Raw genomic sequence first — 22,391 nt, forward strand, 5'->3', positions numbered from 1 at the left:
CAGGATTAGTTTTAAACCTCAATAATTGTTATTTAGTGCCAGCTTTGAGCATGAACATTGTATCTGGATCTCGTTTAATTTGAGATGGCTACTCATTTAAATCCGAGAATAATGGTTGTTCTATTTATATGAGAGATATGTTTTATGGTCATGCACCGCTGGTCAATGGTTTATTCTTGATGAATCTCGAACGTGATGTTACACATATTCATAGTGTGAATACCAAAAGATGTAAAGTTGATAACGATAGTCCCACATACTTGTGGCACTGCCGCCTTGGTCACATCGGTGTCAAACGCATGAAGAAGCTCCATGCAGATGGACTTTTGGAGTCTCTTGATTACGAATCATTTGACACGTGCGAACCATGCCTCATGGGTAAGATGACCAAGACTCCGTTCTCCGGAACAATGGAGCGAGCAACCAACTTATTGGAAATCATACATACTGATGTGTGCGGTCCAATGAGTGTTGAGGCTCGCGGAGGATATCGTTATGTTCTCACTCTCACTGATGACTTAAGTAGATATGGGTATGTCTACCTAATGAAACACAAGTCTGAAACCTTTGAAAAGTTCAAGGAATTTCAGAGTGAGGTTGAGAATCAACGTGACAGGAAAATAAAGTTCTTACGATCAGATCGTGGTGGAGAATATTTAAGTCACGAATTTGGTACGCACTTAAGGAAATGTGGAATGGTTTCACAACTCACGCCGCCTGGAACACCTCAGCGAAACGGTGTGTCCGAACATCGTAATCGCACTCTATTGGATATGGTGAGATCTATGATGTCTCTTACTGATCTACCGCTCTCATTTTGGGGCTATGCTTTAGAGACTGCCGCATTCACTTTAAATAGGGCTCCGTCGAAATCCGTTGAGACGACACCGTATGAATTATGGTTTGGGAAGAAACCTAAGCTGTCGTTTCTAAAAGTTTGGGGATGCGATGCTTATGTCAAGAAACTTCAACCTGAAAAGCTCGAACCCAAGTCGGAAAAATGCGTCTTCATAGGATACCCTAAGGAAACCATTGGGTATACCTTCTACCTCAGATTTGAAGGCAAGATCTTTGTTGCCAAGAACGGGTCCTTTCTGGAGAAAGAGTTTCTCTCGAAAGAATTAAGTGGGAGGAAAGTGGAACTTGATGAGGTGATAGTCACCCCTTCCGAACCGGAAAGTAGCGCAGCGCGGGAGGATGTTCCTGTGGTGCCTACACCGACTGGGGAGGAAGTTAACGATGAAGATCATGAAGCTTCGGATCAAGTTACTGCTGAACTTCGTAGGTCCACAAGGACACGTTCCGCACCAGAGTGGTACGGCAACCCTATCCTGGAAATCATGTTGTTAGACAACGGTGAACCTTCGAACTATGAAGAAGCGATGGCGGGCCCGGATTCCGCCAAATGGCTAGAAGCCATGAAATCCGAGATAGGATCCATGTATGAAAACGAAGTATGGACTTTGACTGACTTGCCCGATGATCGGCGAGCCATAGAAAATAAATGGATCTTTAAGAAGAAGACAGACGCGGATGGTAACGTGACCATCTATAAGGCTCGACTTGTCGCTAAGGGTTATCGACAAGTTCAAGGGGTTGACTACGATGAGACTTTCTCACCCGTAGCGAAGCTGAAGTCCGTCCGAATCATGTTAGCAATTGCCGCATTCTATGATTATGGGATATGGCAAATGGACGTCAAAACGGCATTCCTTAATGTCTTTCTTAAGGAAGAATTGTATATGATGCAGCCGGAAGGTTTTGTCGATCCTAAGAATGCTAACAAGGTATGCAAGCTCCAGCGCTCCATCTATGGGCTGGTGCAAGCATCTCGGAGTTGGAACATTCGTTTTGATGAGATGATCAAAGCGTTTGGGTTTACACAGACTTATGGAGAAGCCTGTGTTTACAAGAAAGTGAGTGGGAGTTCTGTAGCATTTCTCTTATTATATGTGGATGACATACTATTGATGGGAAATGATATAGAATTCTTGGAAAGTATAAAGGCCTACTTGAATAAGTGTTTTTCAATGAAGGACCTTGGAGAAGCTGCTTATATATTAGGCATCAAGATCTATAGAGATAGATCAAGACGCCTCATTGGTCTTTCACAGAGTACGTACCTTGACAAGATATTGAAGAAGTTCAATATGGATCAGTCCAAGAAGGGGTTCTTGCCTGTATTGCAAGGTGTGCAATTGAGCACGGCTCAATGCCCGACCACGGCAGAAGATAGAGAAAAGATGAGTGTCATCCCCTATGCCTCGGCCATAGGGTCTATTATGTATGCCATGCTGTGTACCAGACCTGATGTAAACCTTGCCGTAAGTTTGGTAGGAAGGTACCAAAGTAATCCCGGCATGGAACACTGGACAGCGGTCAAGAATATCCTGAAGTACCTGAAGAGGACTAAGGATATGTTTCTCGTTTATGGAGGTGACGAAGAGCTCGTCGTAAAGGGTTACGTCGATGCTAGCTTCGACACAGATCTGGATGACTCTACGTCACAAACCGGATACGTGTATATTTTGAATGGTGTGGCAGTAAGCTGGTGCAGTTGCAAGCAAAGCGTTGTGGCGGGATCTACATGTGAAGCGGAGTACATGGCGGCCTCAGAGGCAGCACACGAAGCAGTCTGGATAAAGGAGTTCATTACCGACCTAGGGGTGATTCCCAATGCGTCAGGCCCGATGACTCTCTTCTGTGACAACACTGGAGCTATTGCCCTTGCCAAGGAGCCCAGGTTTCACAGGAAGACCAGGCATATCAAGCGTCGCTTCAACTCCATTCGTGAAAGTGTTCAAAATGGAGACATAGATATTTGTAAAGTACATACGGACCTGAATGTAGCAGATCCGTTGACTAAACCTCTCCCTAGAGCAAAACATGATCAACACCAGAACTCTATGGGTGTTCGATTCATCACAATGTATCTAGATTATTGACTCTAGTGCAAGTGGGAGACTGTTGGAAATATGCCCTAGAGGCAATAATAAATGGTTATTATTATATTTCCTTGTTCATGATAATTGTCTATTGTTCATGCTATAATTGTGTTATCCGGAAATCGTAATACATGTGTGAATACATAGACCACAACGTGTCCCTAGTGAGCCTCTAGTTGACTAGCTCGTTGATCAACAGATAGTCATGGTTTCCTGACTATGGACATTGGATGTCATTGATAACGGGATCACATCATTAGGAGAATGATGTGATGGACAAGACCCAATCCTAAGCATAGCGCAAAGATCGTGTAGTTCATTTGCTAGAGCTTTTCCAATGTCAAGTATCTTTTCCTTAGACCATGAGATCGTGTAACTCCCGGATGCCGTAGGAGTGCTTTGGGTGTACCAAACGTCACAACGTAACTGGGTGACTATAAAGGTACACTACGGGTATCTCTGAAAGTGTCTGTTGGGTTGACACGGATCGAGACTGGGATTTGTCACTTCGTATGACGGAGAGGTATCTCTGGGCCCACTCGGTAATGCATCATCATAATGAGCTCAATGTGACTAAGGAGTTAGCCACGGGATCATGCATTACGGTACGAGTAAAGAGACTTGCCGGTAACGAGATTGAACGAGGTATTGGGATACCGACGATCGAATCTCGGGCAAGTAACATACCGATTGACAAAGGGAATTGTATACGGGATTGATTGAATCCTCGACATCGTGGTTCATCCGATGAGATCATCGTGGAACATGTGGGAGCCAACATGGGTATCCAGATCCCGCTGTTGGTTATTGACCGGAGAGGCGTCTCGGTCATGTCTTGTAACGCCCCGGATCCGGTGCGCCAGGTGTCTGCCAGTTTTTCGCTGTCGTTGCCATGTCATTTTCTTGCGTGCTGCATTTTGCCATGTCATCATCTGCATTTCATATCATGTCATCATGTGCATCGCTTTTGCATACGTGTTCGTCTCATGCATCCGAGCTTTTTCCCCGTTGTCCGTTTTGCAATCCGGCGCTCCTATCTCCTCCGGTGCACCCCTCTTGTTTTCTTTCGTGTGCGGGTGTCAAACTTTCTCGGAATGGACCGAGGCTTGTCAAGTGGCCCTAGTATACCACCCTTAGACCACCGGTCAAGTTTCATTCCATTTGGAGGTCGTTTGGTACTCCAACGGTTAACCGGGTAACCGCGAAGTCCGTTTTGGTCTTGCAGCAAAACCTCCCTTCTAACAGTCCCAAAACCCCTCTAAGTCTCCGCCATGCTCTCGGTCGTTCGATCACGATCGCGTGGGCGAAAACCGCACCTCGTTTGGACTCTCCTAGCTCCCTCTGCCTATAAATAGGTGCCCCTCCCCGATTTTTCGCGCAGATGAACCCTAGTTTTTCCCCTCTCGCCCGCCGGACATGTCCGCCCGCCGCTGGACGCCGTCCGCCGCCGCTCCCAGCCAATCCGGAGGCGACACGTCACCCGCGCCGACTCTCTCTCTCCTCCCCGCCGCCGCGGCCCGCGGAGCCCATCCGGGGCCCGCGCGGGCCCGAGTCGCCGCCGCCGACGTGGCCTCGCTGCCCGGCCACGGCGCCCGCCGCCTCGCCTCCTCCGGCCGCCGGGCTCCCGCCGCACCGCCGCCTTCACCGGCGCCGGCCGCCGCCCGGCCGCGCCTTGCCCCGCCGCCTGGCCACCGCCCCGTGCGCCGCCGGTGTGCCCCGCGCCTCCCCGTGCGTCGACGGAGCCTCGCCGGCCCCGTCCTCTCCCTCCTCCCTCGGCCATGGCGCCGCCCCGCGCCGTCCGGCGAGCTCCCCGCCGGAGCACTGCCGCCTCTGCCCCCGAGCTCGAGCAGCCCATCCTCGAGCCAGATCCACGGTAGCCCCCGTTGACTTTCCCTCTCTCCCTCGTTTTCACAAAGTCATTGTATTTTATCAGCATGTGCTCCTGTTCGAGATGCCATAACTCCGTGCGTGTAGCTTCTATTCGCGCGTGTAATATGTCAAATTGTTCGCCTCGTGATGCTCTACATTTTGTTCAATTGCACCATGTTCATTAGAGGTGATCTTGATGCCCAAATCTCTGTTGGAAGAGGGCTAGTTGCTGTTATTCTCTGGTTCTTATCAGAACTTGGAGATTTGTCATTTTTGTATGATTTAATCTGTGCATCTTTTGGGCATGAGCTCTACATGTGTTTTGAAGTATGCCATGCCATCTTTCCAGTGGTGTAGTCCATGTATTTTTGTGATCTCTGTGGTGACTAGCACAAGCATGCAAAGTAGGCTCCATAATATTTCTGATTTCAGGTACTTAGTGATTTCTCTAAGTCCTTGTCTGCTGTAATTTTGTTGCCATGTAAACTTGATGTTTCAGAGATATCCATGCATATTTTGGAGATGTTCAGTAAGGATGTTTTGTAGATATTGTTGTAGTTGATCCATTGCGGTCCTTGTTTGCTATTATGGAGTGCCATAGCATGACTCAATCTTGCTCTACTTTTGCTATAAAATATTTCTGGCATATTCTTAACATGATATTCAATTTTTCCAAGCTTATTGTACTTGATCCATACATGCTATGGAATTGTTCTTGCCATGGATAGCTTCATAAACATGCCATCTTGCTGTAGGTATGCTTGTTTTGTCATGCATTGCTCTGTAGTGAGTGCATCAAGCTCACAAAGGGGCCTACATATTATTATTTCTGCCATGCTCTGTTTTCTGCCAAGTCTGAAACCTGTTAACGAAACTTGCTATGTTTACATGCTTGGCATCATATCTTCTGGTCCCTTTTGGCTTATGATCAGTAAGGGACTTTTGTCATATGATTTGAGTAGATTCATGCCATGCCTTGTTTTGCCACGTTAAGTTCCTTTAGCATGTTGGTTTCGTGCTCTGAGCATTGCTACCTGATGTTATTTCTGCCATGTCCAGCAATTCTGCTAAGTCTGTGAACCTGTTATTATTTGCAATCTTGCCTTGTCCTTTTGAGCATGTTCTAGTGATTTCTGGAGATAGATCAGTGTACATGTTTTGTTGTGCTTTACCTGTACATCATGCCCATGCCTTTGGTTTTCATGTTAAGGTGCTGTAGCATATTGTTTTGATGCTTGCAAGTTGCCTAGTTGCTGTTTTGGACAGATTGTTGCTATGTCTTGTTTGGAGTGTATGTGTTGCACCGTTGCTCCGTTTTGAGCGTGCTCTAAATGAAACTTGCTTAGTTTTGCATGTAGTCTCATATTATCATGTTGCATCCTTGTTTTGAGGTGTTTGCTTGATGTTTGTATGCATTTTGCATCAATGCCTTGTTTATCTTGTTTTGCTCATATCTTCTAGGGCGTAGCTCCGAATCTAATGAACTTTATATGTAACTTGACTAGAATTTCGTGTAGATCATCATGGTGCTATTTAATTTGCCGTTTAACAACTTCAACTTAATGCTTATTCAGTTCTGGACCAATTTCGAAATATGCATATGAGGACTTACCGGATTTGTTATATGTTGAACCCGGCCTCATTTAAACTTGCCTTGATGTGTTGTTCTTGTATGCATCCTCTCTTGCCATGAGTAGCTTCATATAGCCTCGTCATGCATCATTCTTGTTTGAGCATCATGCCTTGTTCATGCGTGGTGTGTTTACCTTGTTGTGTGCTTCTTCTCGATAGTTCCCGTGTCGTTGCGATCGTGAGGATTCGTTCGTCTTCGTGGCTTCATCTTCTTCATGGATTCGTTCTTCTTCCTAGCGGGATTTCAGGCAAGATGACCGTCACCTTGGATCTCTTTACTATCATTGCTATGATAGTTGCTTCGTTCTATCGCTATGCTGCGCTACCTATTCATTTGCTCCTCAAGCCTCCCAAATTGCCATGAACCTCTAACCTTTGTCACCATTCCTAGCAAACCGTTGTTTGGCTATGTTACCGCTTTGCTCAGCCCCTCTTATAGCGTTGCTAGCTGCAGGTGAAGATGAAGATTGCTCCATGTTGGATTATGTTTATGTTGGGATATCACAATATCTCTTATATTATTAATGCATCTATATACTTGGTAAAGGGTGGAAGGCTCGGCCTTATGCCTGGTGTTTTGTTCCACTCTTGCCGCCCTAGTTTCCATCATACCGGTGTTATGTTCCCGGATTTTGCGTTCCTTACACGGTTGGGTGATTTATGGGACCCCCTTGACAGTTCGCCTTGAATAAAACTCTTCCAGCAAGGCCCAACCTTGGTTTTACCATTTGTCCAGCCTATTTCTTTTCCCTAGGGAGTCGCTCTCTCGAGGGTCATCTTATTTTAACCCCCCCCCCGGGCCAGTGCTTCTCTAAGTGTTGGTCCGAACTGAGTAGACTGCGGGGCCACCTCGTGGAAACTCGAGGTCTGGTTTTACTCGTAGGATGTCTCATCCGATGTTGCCCTGAGAACGAGATATGTGCAGCTCCTATCGGGATGTCGGCACATCGGGCGGCTTTGCTGGTTTTGTTTTACCATTGTCGAAATGTCTTGTAACCGGGATTCCGAGGCTGATCGGGTCTTCCCGGGAGAAGGAATATCCTTCGTTGACCGTGAGAGCTTATCATGGGCTAAGTTGGGACACCCCTGCAGGGTATTATCTTTCGAAAGCCGTGCCCGCGGTTATGAGGCAGATGGGAATTTGTTAATATCCGGTTGTAGATAACTTGACACTTGACCTTAATTAAAACGCATCAACCGCGTGTGTAGCCGTGATGGTCTCTTCTCGGCGGAGTCCGGGAAGTGAACACGGTTTCTGGGTTATGTTTGCCGTAAGTAGGAGTTCAGGATCACTTCTTGATCATTGCTAGTTTCACGACCGTTCCTTTGCTTCTCTTCTCGCTCTCATTTGCGTAAGTTAGCCACCATACATGCTTAGTCGCTGCTGCAACCTCACCACTTTACCCCTTCCTTTTCCTTTAAGCTTTGCTAGTCTTGATACCCATGGTAATGGGATTGCTGAGTCCTCGTGGCTCACAGATTACTACACCACCAGTTGCAGGTTCAGGTTATGCGATGATCATGATGCGAGAGCGATGTTCGCTTGTTTGGAGTTCTTCTTCTGCTTCTTCTTCGATCAGGGGATAGGTTCCAGGCCGGCAGCCTGGGCTAGCAGGGTGGATGTCGTTTGAGTTTCTGTTTATGTTTCATCCGTAGTCGGATGTTGATCTCATGTATGATGTATTGATGTATTCTTGCGGCATTTGTATGCCTTGTATGTATCCCCAAATATTATGTAATGTTGATGTAATGATATCCACCTTGCAAAAGAGTCTTCAAGATGCGCTTCTATCCTTGGTGGGACCGTCGAGTTCCTTTAGGATAGGGTCGCATCTTGGGCGTGACATGTCTGCATGTCTCCCGAACCCGTAGGGTCTACACACTTAAGGTTCGGTGACGCTAGGGTTGTAGAGATATTAGTATGCGGAAACCCGAAAGTTGTTTGGAGTCCCGGATGAGATCCCGGACGTCACAAGGAGTTCCGGAATGGTCCGGAGGTGAAGAATTATATATAGGAAGTCCAGTTTCGGCCACCGGGAAAGTTTTGGGGGTTATCGGTATTGTACCGGGACCACCGGAAGGGTCCCGGGGGTCCACCGGGTGGGGCCACCTATCCCGGAGGGCCCCATGGGCTGAAGTGGGAAGGGAACCAGCCCTTAGTGGGCTGCGGCGCCCCCCCTTGGGCCTCCCCTACGCCTAGGGTTGGAAACCCTAGGGGTGGGGGGCGCCCTACTTGGCTTGGGGGGGAAGCTACCCCCCCCTTCCCCCTTGGCCGCCGCCCCCCTTGGAGATCTGATCTCCCAGGGCCGCCCCCCCCCCAGGGACCCTATAAATAGTGGGGGGGAGGGAGGGCAGCAGCACCACAGCCCCTGGCGCCTCCCTCTCCCCCTGCAACACCTCTCCCTCCCGCTTGTGCTTGGCGAAGCCCTGCCGGGATCCCGCTACATCCACCACCACGCCGTCGTGCTGCTGGATCTCCATCAACCTCTCCTTCCCCCTTGCTGGATCAAGAAGGAGGAGACGTCGCTGCTCCGTACGTGTGTTGAACGCGGAGGTGCCGTCCGTTCGGCGCTCGGTCATCGGTGATTTGGATCACGACGAGTACGACTCCATCAACCCCGTTCACTTGAACGCTTCCGCTCACGATCTACAAGGGTATGTAGATGCACTCCTTCCTTCTCGTTGCTAGTATACTCCATAGATGGATCTTGGTGATGCGTAGAAAATTTTAAAATTCTGCTACGATCCCCAATAGGGTCCGTGAATGAAATGATGTCATTTGTTGCAACCTCGGGCCGTACGACAAAGATGTCTTGTTGATGGAGTATTTATGCAACCTATGTCATTTGAACCAGTGAGAACATTATAAATAAGTTATGCTTTGTGTTTGTATTGTATAATTTGATTTGAGTTATGGTTTGTTCCATTTCATGTAGCATGGAAAACATGACCCCGGAGCAGTTGAAGAAAGTATATGAGAAGTGTTGTGGCATTGCATCTAAGAGTTTGGCGGTAGCGTCTGAGAAGATTGTACCGGAGCGACAACTTGCTATCAAGAGGGAGCTTGAAGCATGGTTCAAGAGCAATGATGAGGAGTTTGCTGCCATGATGGATTTCAACAAGTATCCATTCATGGAGGAACCTTCTGATCTTAAGGAGAGAAAAGTTTTCCGTAGGCTTGTGAAAGAAAAACAGAAGATACTTGATGAGCTGCATGAGAAGGCATATGCTTGCAGACATTCTGTGGCAACGAAGATATTTTTCTCTGTGAACATAGAAGAATTCCGCGAGCTGGACTTGAGAAAACCTGGACGGGTCATTGGATGGGCAATCACACAAGGCAAGTCAGAGATTCCGAAACGCCGTGCTCGATGGGCCTGGTTCGACGAAACGAAAGGTGTGTTGGAGAATTGGGCGGGATCGTCGGATTATCAACTGAAGCCTAATCCTGATCGTGACGCACAAATTGAATGTCTTATGCGTTTTAGATCTTTCTTTCCGAAGTAGAAAATGTATGCTCCGAGCTTGAGCTTTGTAGTTTGAAGTTATGTCATTCGAATCGCTAGAAGGGGGACATGGACATGGATCAGTTATGTATGTCTTTTCTACTTGATCATTTCTAGTTTGAACTTATGTCATTCGAATCGTTAGAAGGGGGACATGAATCGTTAAAAAAGTGTCATTTGTGGATGTAATGAACGATGGTCAGTTATTGATGTCTTTGCTACTCGATCATTTGTGGATGCTTAGTTCATAGAAAGTTCTAAGAAATGGAAAGGCAAAGGGCTAAAAAATAACATAGATCAGCACCTACCGCCATAGGCTCCGGCGGTAGGGTGCCCAACCATACCGTAAAATCAGTGGCCGACTTGGTCACAGAAAAATGGCCAACCGTACCGCCATAGGCACCGGCGGTAGGTTGACCAACCCTACCGGAAAATTAGTGGCCGGCTTGGTCACAGAAAAATGGCTGCTAGGATGGCCAACCCTACCGCCATGATCCCTGGCGGTAGGATCCTACCGCCGAGCAGGCTGGTGGTAGGGTGCCCAACCCTACCGCAGAACAGGGGACCGTTTTGGTCACAGAACATTTCGCCAACCTACCGCCATACCCTCCGGCGGTAAGGTTTCATATCCTACCGCCATGAGGACTGGCGGTAGGGTGCTCTGTTTTTCTCTGTTTGCTCTATTTTTCTTCTTCATCACTTCAAGACAAATCAAGTCACAGCAACAGCAAAACAAACATAGTTCATGACATAGTTTCATCAAATCGAAGACGTAGTTCATGACAGGTTTCACAAATAAAGTACATAGTTCATGATAGGTATCACAAATCAAAGACATAGTTCATCACATGTTTCTCGAATCGAAGGCATAGTTCATGACTAGTTTTTCGAAACGAAGGCCTTATTGGGTCACATGAGGCCATTTTCCTTTTTTGTCGCGTGCCTCATCCTCCTCTTGGGCTTCACGAGCCCTTGCAAGCTTTCTTGCTCTCTCCTCTTGACGAACAATCTTCTCCTTGCGTGCCCTCTCCTCTTCACGCTTCTTGCGCTCCATCCTCTCCTTTTCACGACGCTCTTCATCCAAGCCTCTCTGAAATGCTTCTTCAAACAACCGTTGCCTCCTTAGACAATCTCAATGTTGATCTTTCTTAACATCTTCTGGCACATCTTGATCTATCCATGTGAAGTACTTACAAAGTGGAGGCGGCGACTAGGTACGAATAAAGAAGAAATGTGGTGTCATTACTAAGATAGATTCGATGGTTGGTGACATGTTTGAACTTGAACAACTTACCGGCGGTACATCATAGGCGTGAGCTGGACGAGGACGATCGTAGGCATAGTTGGGACAAACAAAATATCTTCTTCCTTCTGTCCATGATTTCTTGCGGTCGGTGGATACCTTAACTTTGCAAACATCTCCACACCAACATGATGGAGTTCTCATATCTTTGTCCTTCACCTTATCCAACTCGGCGTCTGTCCACTTGTCCGGCATATCCTCGCGGTTAGCACACGGTGGCCTCGTCACGGAACCGGAAGAAGCCATGCCTATAAAGACAAATTTGGTAGTTAGTAAAGTAAAATAACATGTATGTATGCAAAAAAAACAAATAAACAAGACCAAATAACAAGTACCATTCACCTTATTTCAACCATCTGGGTTAAGCAAGATGTCAATAGGCCTTCCTCTATCAACCCTTCTCGTCCTACGAGCACGGCCACCGGTACCCGACCGTCCCCCACGCCCTCTAATACTGTCTCCTCGTCCACTACCACCAAGATTCGTCCGTCCTCCACGCGCACCACTCCTGCCTCCTCGTCCACTACCACTCCTACCTCCTCGTGTGCCACCGGTACCTCCTCTTCGGGCACCACTTTGACTAGGATCCGGAGTGTTGGCATCGGTCCGTGGCTTTTTGGTGCATTTCCTAACATTGTGTCCTGGCTCGTCACATTTATCACAACTGTTGATGTCCGGTGCCTCCATGAAATGGCCGCTACCAAATTGTTTCATTCCAGTGTATCCAACTAGGTCATCCATGTCACCCCTAAACCTCTTCTTTCTTCTTCTTCCCTTTGTAGGCACCATGAGTTCGGGGTCGGGGACGATGTGTGGCCCATGATACTCAGGCCACTGTGACTGATCTAGGAAGGGAAGAAACCTAGGAGCCCATGTCAACCTCGTTCGTTCCAAAGTGAACTCATGCACCCGCAAGGTGGTACCATCGGATACTTTCAAGTTTCTGAACCTTGCGGCGGTCATCACATGCGAGCAAGGCCAATGATACTTGTGAGGTCTCTCGCACTGACACCACTGGGTCTTGAGGTGCACCTCATATGCTACCCCACCGTATGTCATGCTATCCCTTGTTGTGCCACCCGGCTCATCGACTTGGTAGATTTGTTCTTTTTCATTGAAACTAATGATTTGTTGACGCCAAGACTTGCGCGCTTGATGCTTCAACCAATCCTCAACTTTGAAGGGAAATTCCATTTTCTCACCTATCCATTTTGCCGTCTCTTCGGAATGCCTCAAAAAATACTCGTTGAGCTTGAAGAAGGTATATTTCACTATTGCAGTGACCGGCAAAGAACGGACACCCTTGAGCACATTGTTGAAGCATTCCACCATGTTACTTGTCATGTCTCCGTATCGGAAACCTCCTTCGTCGTAAGCACGTGACCACTTATGCTTCTCCGGAAAATTCCTTGTCAAGAATTCTCTCCCTCCTTTGTTCTTCTCCAACGCCTTGAATAGCTTATCATAGCGGCTTTGGAATGTGTCGGTGTTGAATGCCACACAAACATGGGTAAGATCTTTGCAAAACTCCTTACTCTTGCATGCACGGTAAAAGTTTGCCACGAAATGCCTCATGCACCAACGGTGTTGGAGCTTTGGATAGCCTGGAATGTCAACTTCTATTGCTTTGAGAATCCCATGATGGCGATCCGATATGATGCACACCTCTCTTTTGGGGCCAATCACCCTCGTCCTCACATGATCCATGAACCACTGCCAATTATCATCGTGCTCGGAAGGCACCAACGCAAATGCCACCGGCAACACATTGTCATTGGACGAGTGGGCCATTGCTACCATCAATGTGCCCTTGTACTTTCCGGTCAAGAACGTGCCATCAATTGACAACATGGGGCGGCAATGCCTAAATGCATCGATGCATTTCCCAAAGCTCCAAAAAGCTCGATGAAACACTCCCTCGATTAACTCGACCCTATGGCGCATGCCCGGGTTCCGATGAGCAATGGCTCCCAACATTCTCGGAAGAATGTTGTACGCGGCGACATAATCACCATGCAACATCCTTATAGCGTTTGCCTTCGCCATCCACGCCTTTCCATACTTGACCGGGTACCCGAATCTTTCGAAGACCAAACTCATGAGGAACTTCACCTTCACGGTTGGATCATGGGATATCTCATTCAACAATTTATAGCCTAGATACTCGAACGTGAGTTGGCCATGTCCCTTGCTTCGGTCCGCTTTCTCCGGCGGTATGCACTTGTGGGTGGCCACACAACTCTTCAACTCCCATTGCCCGGTTTCCTTGATCTTTCTTCCACGGACCTTCCATGGGCAACCTTCTTTGTCACATTTGATTGTGTAGCGCAATTTTTTGTTGGAATGACCAACAACGAACGGCCTATGGTTCCGAATGACATAGTCACTCAACCATATCTTGAACTCTTGCAAACAACCAAACTTGATCCCTTTCTTCAAATGAGCATTCTCGTCCTCACCCGGTGGCCTTGGATCACCCATCCTCGGGCAAGGCGATGGTTCGATCAAGCCCAACCTCATGCCACCATCAACAACGGCCTTGTCGGCAAGGCTAAGATCACGAAACAAAGAGGGTCCTCTTTCCTTCCCATTGACCTTCTTGTAAATTTGATTTTCTTGCGGCGTGAATCCATCCTCATCCAATTCTTCCGGTGGACCCTCATCATCCGACTCATACCTACACATACGGCTATAAGGTAGGTTCCGGTCCATGTCTTGTTGATGCACAATGACATCCAAGTCACCAATGGGATTGTAATGAATCTCTTCTTCTTCCGCATACACATCATCTTGAGCAATAGCATCTCCATCAACATGAGCAATGGCATCTTCATCAACAAGAACATTTGCATGTTCATCAACATGAGAACGGCCTCATCTTCAACATGATCATCACCTACAAGAACTATTGCTCTAGCATTGATGTCCTCTTCATTTGGTTGGCTACTTGGTGGTTGGCTAGCCGCATTGTGGTCATACACCACGACAGCATCATGTATTGGGGAGGACACATTCCGGTTCAAGTCAAGTAGTGGCCGAGGAACTTCAACCTTTACTTGTCTTGTGGCAAATAACTCAAGTGACTTGTCTTGTGATCCCTCAACTTTCTCCTTATAAACATCCCAATGCAATTGAGAGGTGATGGGCATACTATTTAATCGGGATCTTACTCCCACTCCCACATCATACCGTCCAATAAGCTTCACACCATCACTTGGGTTAATCCAATTGAGGACGTTTCTCACTTTCACGACAATGTCGTCATAGCTCGGGCTTGTGTCAAAAACCATGGCCTCCTCCCCTTCGTCGGCATTTCCATCCATGAAAGCCGCCTTGTCCAAATAATGCACATTCACTAGTTTATCCATCTAAAAACAATGGAACAAAATTGATTCATCCATGGACCGGTCATTTCATATGGATGAACTATCTAAAATATAAGATTTTGAATCTAACAACTAGTATACCTTAATCATAGTACTAACCCTAACCCTAACCCTAACCTAACTAAACCCCTAACCCTAACTCTTAAGCTAGCTTGCCACAACAAAGAGTGACACATATTACTTAGATCAACCATAAATACACCATAAATGCCCCATAAATGTGCCATAATGCACAATAAATGCTAAACTAGAGGGGTTGCAAAACTAGTTGATTCCAACAAAACTAGATGATTTGAACCAACCAAATGAAGGGGGGATGGGGGAGGTACCTTGGGTAATGCAAATGGCCTCGATCCACGAGACAAATCTCAAGCAATGGAGGTGGATCTAGTGGGTGCTTGGGTAGGGGAGAAAAGGGGGAGAGAGTGTGAGCTCGGGGAGGAAGAAGAAGAGTGGAGTGGGTGGGTGGTGAGTGGACCCCACCGAACCTTATCTCCAGGACCCTACCGCCAGAGACCTCGGCGGTAGGGTGTTGGAGCCTACCGCCGAAGGGTGCGGCGGTAGGTCCCTTTGCCACGTCAGACCCCGTTAACGGCCAGACGGCCGTCAAAGCAACCTACCGCCAGGGAGGACGGCGGTAGCCTGTACACATCTACCGCCTAGGGTTCCGGTGGTAGCCAAAAGGGTCAAATGTCGAAAAAAATTCAAACCGGGGTCAAATCCTGATTTTAGACGTGAAAAGGGTCAAACACGAAATTTTGCCGCTCTCAGTCGGTCATATAGCACAAAATCAAGAGGGGACAGGAAGAAGGACGCCACAGCAGGCGCCTATCCCTCTTCAAGAAGTATAGATGGGTCACGGCCTCACGGGTAGCGTAGCGTAGCCTCGGCCAAGCCGACAGCCGCAACGGCATGCGATCTCTCCGCGGAGTGCATGTCGTCGCATGCATCAGCTGGCAGCGCATGAGTGCCGGTGACGGGTCCCGTCCGCGGGGCGCACCGCCAGCCTTTCCCACCCGACGCCCCAAGCGCCTGCGCCCAAAAGCGCCACCCACGCCCCCGATCCCGAGCTGGCCGGTCCGCGACCGCGAATTCCTGTCCATCGGCACACCGCGCGACCCGCTGCCGATGACACTGTAGTTCAGTTCAGGTACGGCGCACGTCCCAGGCTTAATTGGACGGTCGCGTCGCGACGCCTGCGGGCCGATGATGCCGCAGCGTACGAAGGCGTGCGCGCCATCAGCGGATCGGAGCAGTATTCGTTCGGTAGTGTACATACACCGTACTTAGCCGCCGGGTGGTTGCACGCGTCGTGCTCTGGGAGGGGGCTCCGGGCTGTGGGCGGCGCCGGTGTGCCTGGCACAGCGGCATCTGCAGCCTTTCGGTTCGGGTGTCTCCTTGCAGGCGGGCAGCTTCCTGACTCCACTTTTTGACGGGTCGCCGATCCTGGGGCGGGCGGCCTACCTGGCTCGCTGCCGCTTTTGAAGTCTGGTCTGGGCAATGACATGACATGATGGCTGCTGCGTGCCTGCCCGCCTGCACAAGCTCAGCTTCTTCAACCTCTGTACAATCGATCGTATGCAGACAGTTTGGAGTGGCAGCAATACTACACAGGTCTATATACCTCCATTCCATAATATTAGAGCGTTTTTTGACTCTACATGCTCCCTCAGTTCCATAATATTAAAGCGTTTTTTGACACTACATACTCCCTCCGTCTCGTAATATTAGAGTGTTTTTACGCTACACTAGTGCCAAAATCCGGACTACTACCGTTTTGTTTGAAATATAGTACGTGCACGTCTGTGTTGTAGACCGGGAAATTCATTAGTTTCACACGACTTCTTGAAGCGGGCCAGACTTGCCTCGTTCTAGACGACAAGAAACCGAGAGAAACTCCAAACGAGTTTCCGAGCGAATCGTCAAAAGGGAGGAACGCCACGAACTTCATGTGGCGCCATTCTCCTGCCGCTGGGACTGTTCCTCGCGAGAATCGTATAACAGATAATGAGCACGAGATTTATTCCCCGTCATCATTGGACGAACGGACGGATGGCCGGAGGCGGCAGCAGGCTGCCCAGCAGCTTCCCTTCCCGGCTTGAGAAACGAGGTTTCGAGTAGCAGCAGCTGGTTTTGAGACCCCCACGAACGAATTCGCATCATTTCAGGCAGATTATAATTCTTTCGCCTTCCGTCTTGGTTCTTGGATCACCTTGAAGAGAAGAAAACCAGTGGGAGATTCCCCAAAAGGCATCTTAGAAAGTGCAATAAGGAGATGTTGCCATTGAGGCAGAGGATTAAACAAAGAGCAAACCTGCAAGTGCAATGAACATGCTGCGTGGTGTCCTTTTTGTCTTGCTTGTGCTGGATATGGCTGAGGCAAAATATTGCTACGTGCACTCCATTGGAAGGCATGGGTGGACATAATGATCTCCGTTTGTTAGACCCTGCGTCATGTTTAGTTAATTAGCTACTCAAGTGGAGTTTCTCTCTCAAAAAAAAGCTACTCAAGTGGAGTAACTTTCACCCCTAAAAAATTTAGATCAAAATTCGAAATTCACATAGAGAAACAAAAAAGACAATCTGAATTTGTCTTTTTTTTGTTTCTCTATGTGTATGTCCAATTTTGATTTGAATTTTTTAGCGTTTGTCGACATATGTGTTTTGAACATCCATGGTTTATTTCAGAATTTTTTGAAATATTTAGATTAATTTTTGTACGTTGGTAGCATGGTAGCATTTGGGGGTTCATATCACCTGATATTTTCCCGTTGTTCGTTTGCTCACTAATTTCTAAACATTGATTAGTCTCCGTGTAAAAGCATTTACCATTCATGAATGTTAATAAGTTATAGCACAATTTTTGTAAGAGTGAGCACGCTTCAACAAACTTTGCATATCTAAGGACGTTAATATGAGGGCAGTCTCAGTGCTTCATCTTGTACTATATGTTAATCATGACATCTAAGTAAAAAATTCTAATGCGGCTCTCTATTTAATAAGGAAACAGAGAGTTATCATATTTTAATTCAGATATATATCTCATAGCACCAAAACCAAGACAACTCATACTTTTCCTCTCACAAAACAAATTAAATGAGATTTCTTTAATAAGATACAATTATTTGGAGGACTACCTCTAAATTCTACAAATTTTATGCATTTGATATAGCTTTGCTCCAATGAATGCGTATTTATATATAGCTCCTACAATGAATTATGTATGTAGTTGGTTATAGATATCATACAATGAATTATATCTTACTATTGTAGTATATTTATGGATTAAACAGCTAAACAAGTATTTAAATATAGCAAAAATACCCAATGAAACCTAGGTCTAGGCACACCATAATTGAACAAAATATTTTTGAAAAATAGAAAATGTCAAGCAATTCCAAAACATTTTGTAAAGAATATGATATAGTTTTGTACTCACGTGTAAAATTTTGCGAAGAAATGACTTCTTGTGGTCGTTTGTGCGCAAATAAAAATCAATACTATATGAAAGTTACCATTCAAGTTTGTTGAAGTCGCATTTTTTTTCTGCCTAGAAGAACAACCAAGTTATTTCTTGGCAAAAACTTCATACAGAAGTAGCACACTCGATCATGATCATCACAAAATGGTTTCATAATTGTTTGGATTTTTTATATTTTTGAAATTAAAATGATATATACAATGCACCCGAAACTAGTGAATTATATCTTAGTGTAGTATATCTTTTTTTGCGGGCATTAATGTAGTATATCATAGGAATTAAACATGTATTTACATATATTATACTCCCCCCGTTTCTAAATATAAGCCGTTTTAGAGATTTCAACTGGACTACATACGGATGTATATCAATATATTTTAGGATATAGATTCACTCATTTTGCTCCGCATGTAGTTCATATTGAATTTCTAAAAAGACTTATATTTAGGAACTGAGGGAGTATCTTAGTATAGCAATGCATTGAGAGTGCCCCGACGGCAAAAATAGAGCATATCTTTTCGAATCTTACAAATTTAAAAACACATTTGTCCTAAAAATATTGGTTGCCTTTCTCTTTGACATTATATTATCACACACATATATAGGAGTATCATTTTGCTGGATTTCTTATTGGAAACCGCCCCCACAAAAATAATCTCCATGTCAAAAGAAGGATCAATGTGCAACCATGCATGTACCCGTTGCGTACTCATTTGGGCACACCATGCACCAAAGCAGATGCCCCCACTCCAAAACAGCTCTATATATACCCAAGACATGCCGGTCCGACCCAAGCCACACCCTTCATCATACCTGTCTCAGAGCCAAACAAGACAGAGCCACCACGCGCCTCCCCTCCCGGCACGCACGCACCAAGCAGAACAGAGCAGCCGCCGGCGAAGAGGAGAGGAAGGCGGCAATGGGGAACAGCCTGCGGTGCTGCCTGGCGTGCATGCTCCCCTGCGGCGCGCTGGACGTCGTCCGCGTGGTGCACCTCAGCGGCCACGTCGACGAGTTCACCTGCCCGCTCATCGCCTCCGACGTGCTGGCCGCGCACCCCAGCCACGCGCTCACCGCCGCGGGCTCCGCCGGCGCCGCCAGGAGGATCGTCATCGTGTCGCCCGACTCGGAGCTCAGGCGCGGCCGCATCTACTTCCTCATCCCCACGGCCTGCTCCGCGCCGGCGGCCGAGCTGAAGCGGCCCAAGCAGCAGCAGCAGGGCCACGGCGCGTGCCAGTCCAAGACGAAGAGGCGCCACGGCCACGGCCACCGCAAGGGCGGCACGGCGGTGGCCGCCGCGGCGAGCACGGCGGAGCAGGACAACTACCTGCGGGAGCTCCTGTCCGAGAAGCGGGAGTCGGGCCACCGGCGGCGGCGCAGCAGCAGCGCCCGCGCCGGCGTGTGGCGGCCGCGGCTCGAGAGCATAGCCGAGGAGTCCTCCGACTAGCAAGTAGACTGATTTTCCACTTCTTTTGCCTCTCTACTTCCGCTTTCGGTTTCGATCTTCCGCTGTGAATATGATTGATCGATTGCTGAGGAGCCTTTTTGTCTCTCCGTCAAAGCTTAATCTCCATAATCCTGATGAAAAGTGTAAGGATGCTCATTCATTCTGGCTCGGAAGTCGATGGGGAAATTGAAAAAATGAAAAGATCGCAAGATCTAGAGTTTGTACAAACAGAATGCGGACTAGGTTCGTTGATTTGTTTATTCGCGAGCTGTTCTCTAGTATACTAGACATGTTTGTTTTGGGTGCTGGGCTAGTGACCCAACAGGGTCTAAAACAGATTTGCTCTGAAGAATTAGCTGCCCAACTCGACACCACGCCGAGAGAGATCCGACCGTCGGGCGGCGCTCGAAGGCTCCTCGACGGGAAGATGCTCGGATCTCTCTCGGCGTTGTAGGCCCCCCGCAAAAAAACGTCAAGAGCAACGGCAGACAAACCTCGACATGGCCCTACAACGCTTTTTTTACGGGGGCCCTACAACGCTTAACAGGGTACTCGGCCCTCTTTCCGACTCGAGCATTATTTTGAGATACAAATTCAATAAAATTCTAGCTGCAGTTTGATTTCACTGGGATCTCAAATTGTATTCATTATGCTTACAATGTGAGATACAATTCACTCAACCGATGTTATATTCCACACATATTTCTGATATATTTTCACACGGTTGCATTGTATTCCACCGTCCAGTTCACACAATTTTAGAAACATTGCAGAGACGTTACACTCATATTTCACACGCAATTCCAATCCATTTTCACTGCAACACACAAATGTTTCACATATACTGAACAAATTTAAACTAAAATCACTACAATTATTTTGGGACGGAGGGAATACTTCACAATATGTTGATCCATTCAAATATCATAACCATTCCATGAATATTTCACACACATTTAACTAAAATTCAAACACATAAGCACATGCTCCGGTGCAGCACTAGAAAGATTTTACATAACTAGAAAACCATTCCACAACATTTTAAAAATTGCTATTAAAAAGCTATAATTGTAATGCAACTATTACACAATAATTTTAGTTTTTTCAGTTTTACCAACAACTAAAATAAGTCAAAATATTAATTTGGTTTGTTTTACTCCTTACTGTGGGGAAAACCCCCCACAGCTCAACCAAAACAAATTTTATTAAAGGTGTACAAGAGTCTAAACTAGGAAACAGAAACAGACACAATATCAAACTGGTATTGTAATGCAATTTTTGGATTAAGTAGATCTCCGATGCATATTTTCATACAACTTTAGTCGTGATTAAATAAATTTGATTTTAAGTCAGAATTTAGTTGTTTTCAATTAATATTCTTTAAATTTAAATTATCTTGTTTGAAGGTATTGCTCGGATATGTTCGAACTGATTTTTCAGGGTGAAATTTTAGATTCTGGCCATGTGCTTGGATCCGGTGACTGCGGCGCTTGAGTGTTGCTCTCTTCCTTTCCTCCCTTCCTTTTATCCGGTGAAGGGGTTGCTGTTGGAGAACATCGTTGTCCATGTGGTGTCATGAGATAGTTGGTGCGGATATGGTCATTGTTGTAGTTTGCCGACCGCATATCTGACCGCTTTTGGGCTTTCTTTTACTTTTTTCTCGCCTACACATAGCTTCGGTCTTATATGACTTTGCTATTTGTCTGCGTGTTTTCGCGTGTGTGAGTTGGTGTTAGTTGTGTGCATCCTTGCTATGCAGAGGCCGTATGTGTGCTCATCGTGTTATGTATCTTCTTGATGCTCCATTTTGAGCAAATAAAATCCACCCTTTGTCGAAAAAAAAATTAAATTATCTTTCACTCAAGTCCAATCACGATTCATTAAGTTTGAAATACATTTCAGAAAAGTTTCAGCAACGTTTCATGAACTATATTTGAATTCCTTAGATAATTGTGAAACTATAATTCCATTAACATTTTTATCCAAATTCAGTCACGTTTCATATGATTTTACTACTATTTGAACAAATTTCAATAACAACCCAGCCTTATTCGACACAAGTTACCATCATATTCCAATCTATTTTTACAATCATTCCAAATGTAGTTCGACAAACATTTCAATCATTATTTAACATTTCAAAAAGCCTTTTGATTAATTTTCTCACACAAATCTCAGAAAACCCTTATTTGTGGTGGATGCACCAATAGATGATATTGCGTGCATGTAGTTGCAGCAGTCATCGCGAGCAAGTATAGTACTTGCCGGACTTAGTTTGGTGTCCTAATATTCCATGATTGTGGCGTGAATTTGCACCTTCTATTTTTTCTGGCATTGGAGGTCGGGTTCGAACTTGTTGTCACAATGCTAGGAGAGACCCTATGCACGACGCTAATTGCGCAATTGGTGATCATGTCACAAACTTCTTTGGGTGGGTCGTGCAGCAGGCGATACTAGCTCCTCACGGGCGATTGGCACCTCCCCCAATGATACATCATTCATTTGAACACCACACAACTTACACTCCAACTACACATCATGATGAATCGAAGACAATTGAGTGGCTTGGTCAATGGTAATTGGCACATGCGACTCCACGGGAGCACGAATCTCTGGCTTGACGCCACAGAGGAAATGCGACAACAAGAAGTGGTCATCGTAGCCACCTCAAACAATAATTCCTCAAATTGCTTGCAATATTCATCCATAGACACGTTGTTTGAAATGAAACATCACATTCATTTACCTGTGAGTAGCGTCGGAACCAAACTTGTGCTCCACATCATTCCTAAATACATGCAACTCCAAGGTCTTGTGCGTGG

At 46.5% G+C, this 22,391-nt stretch overlaps 1 protein-coding gene across 1 annotated transcript; it reads left to right on the forward strand.

Annotated features, from left to right (window-relative positions):
* Positions 1–18,627: 18,627 nt before the first annotated feature.
* On the forward strand, positions 18,628–19,770 carry LOC109748211 (uncharacterized). Its single transcript, XM_020307242.4, has one exon. The coding sequence runs from the start codon at positions 18,811–18,813 to the stop codon at positions 19,567–19,569; it is 759 nt and encodes a 252-aa protein (XP_020162831.2). The 5' UTR covers positions 18,628–18,810; the 3' UTR covers positions 19,570–19,770.
* The last annotated feature ends 2,621 nt before the right edge of the window (positions 19,771–22,391 follow it).

Source organism: Aegilops tauschii, chromosome 1 (genome assembly GCF_002575655.3).
Source record: "Aegilops tauschii subsp. strangulata cultivar AL8/78 chromosome 1, Aet v6.0, whole genome shotgun sequence".
In the NCBI taxonomy this organism is placed as follows: Eukaryota; Viridiplantae; Streptophyta; class Magnoliopsida; order Poales; family Poaceae; genus Aegilops; species Aegilops tauschii.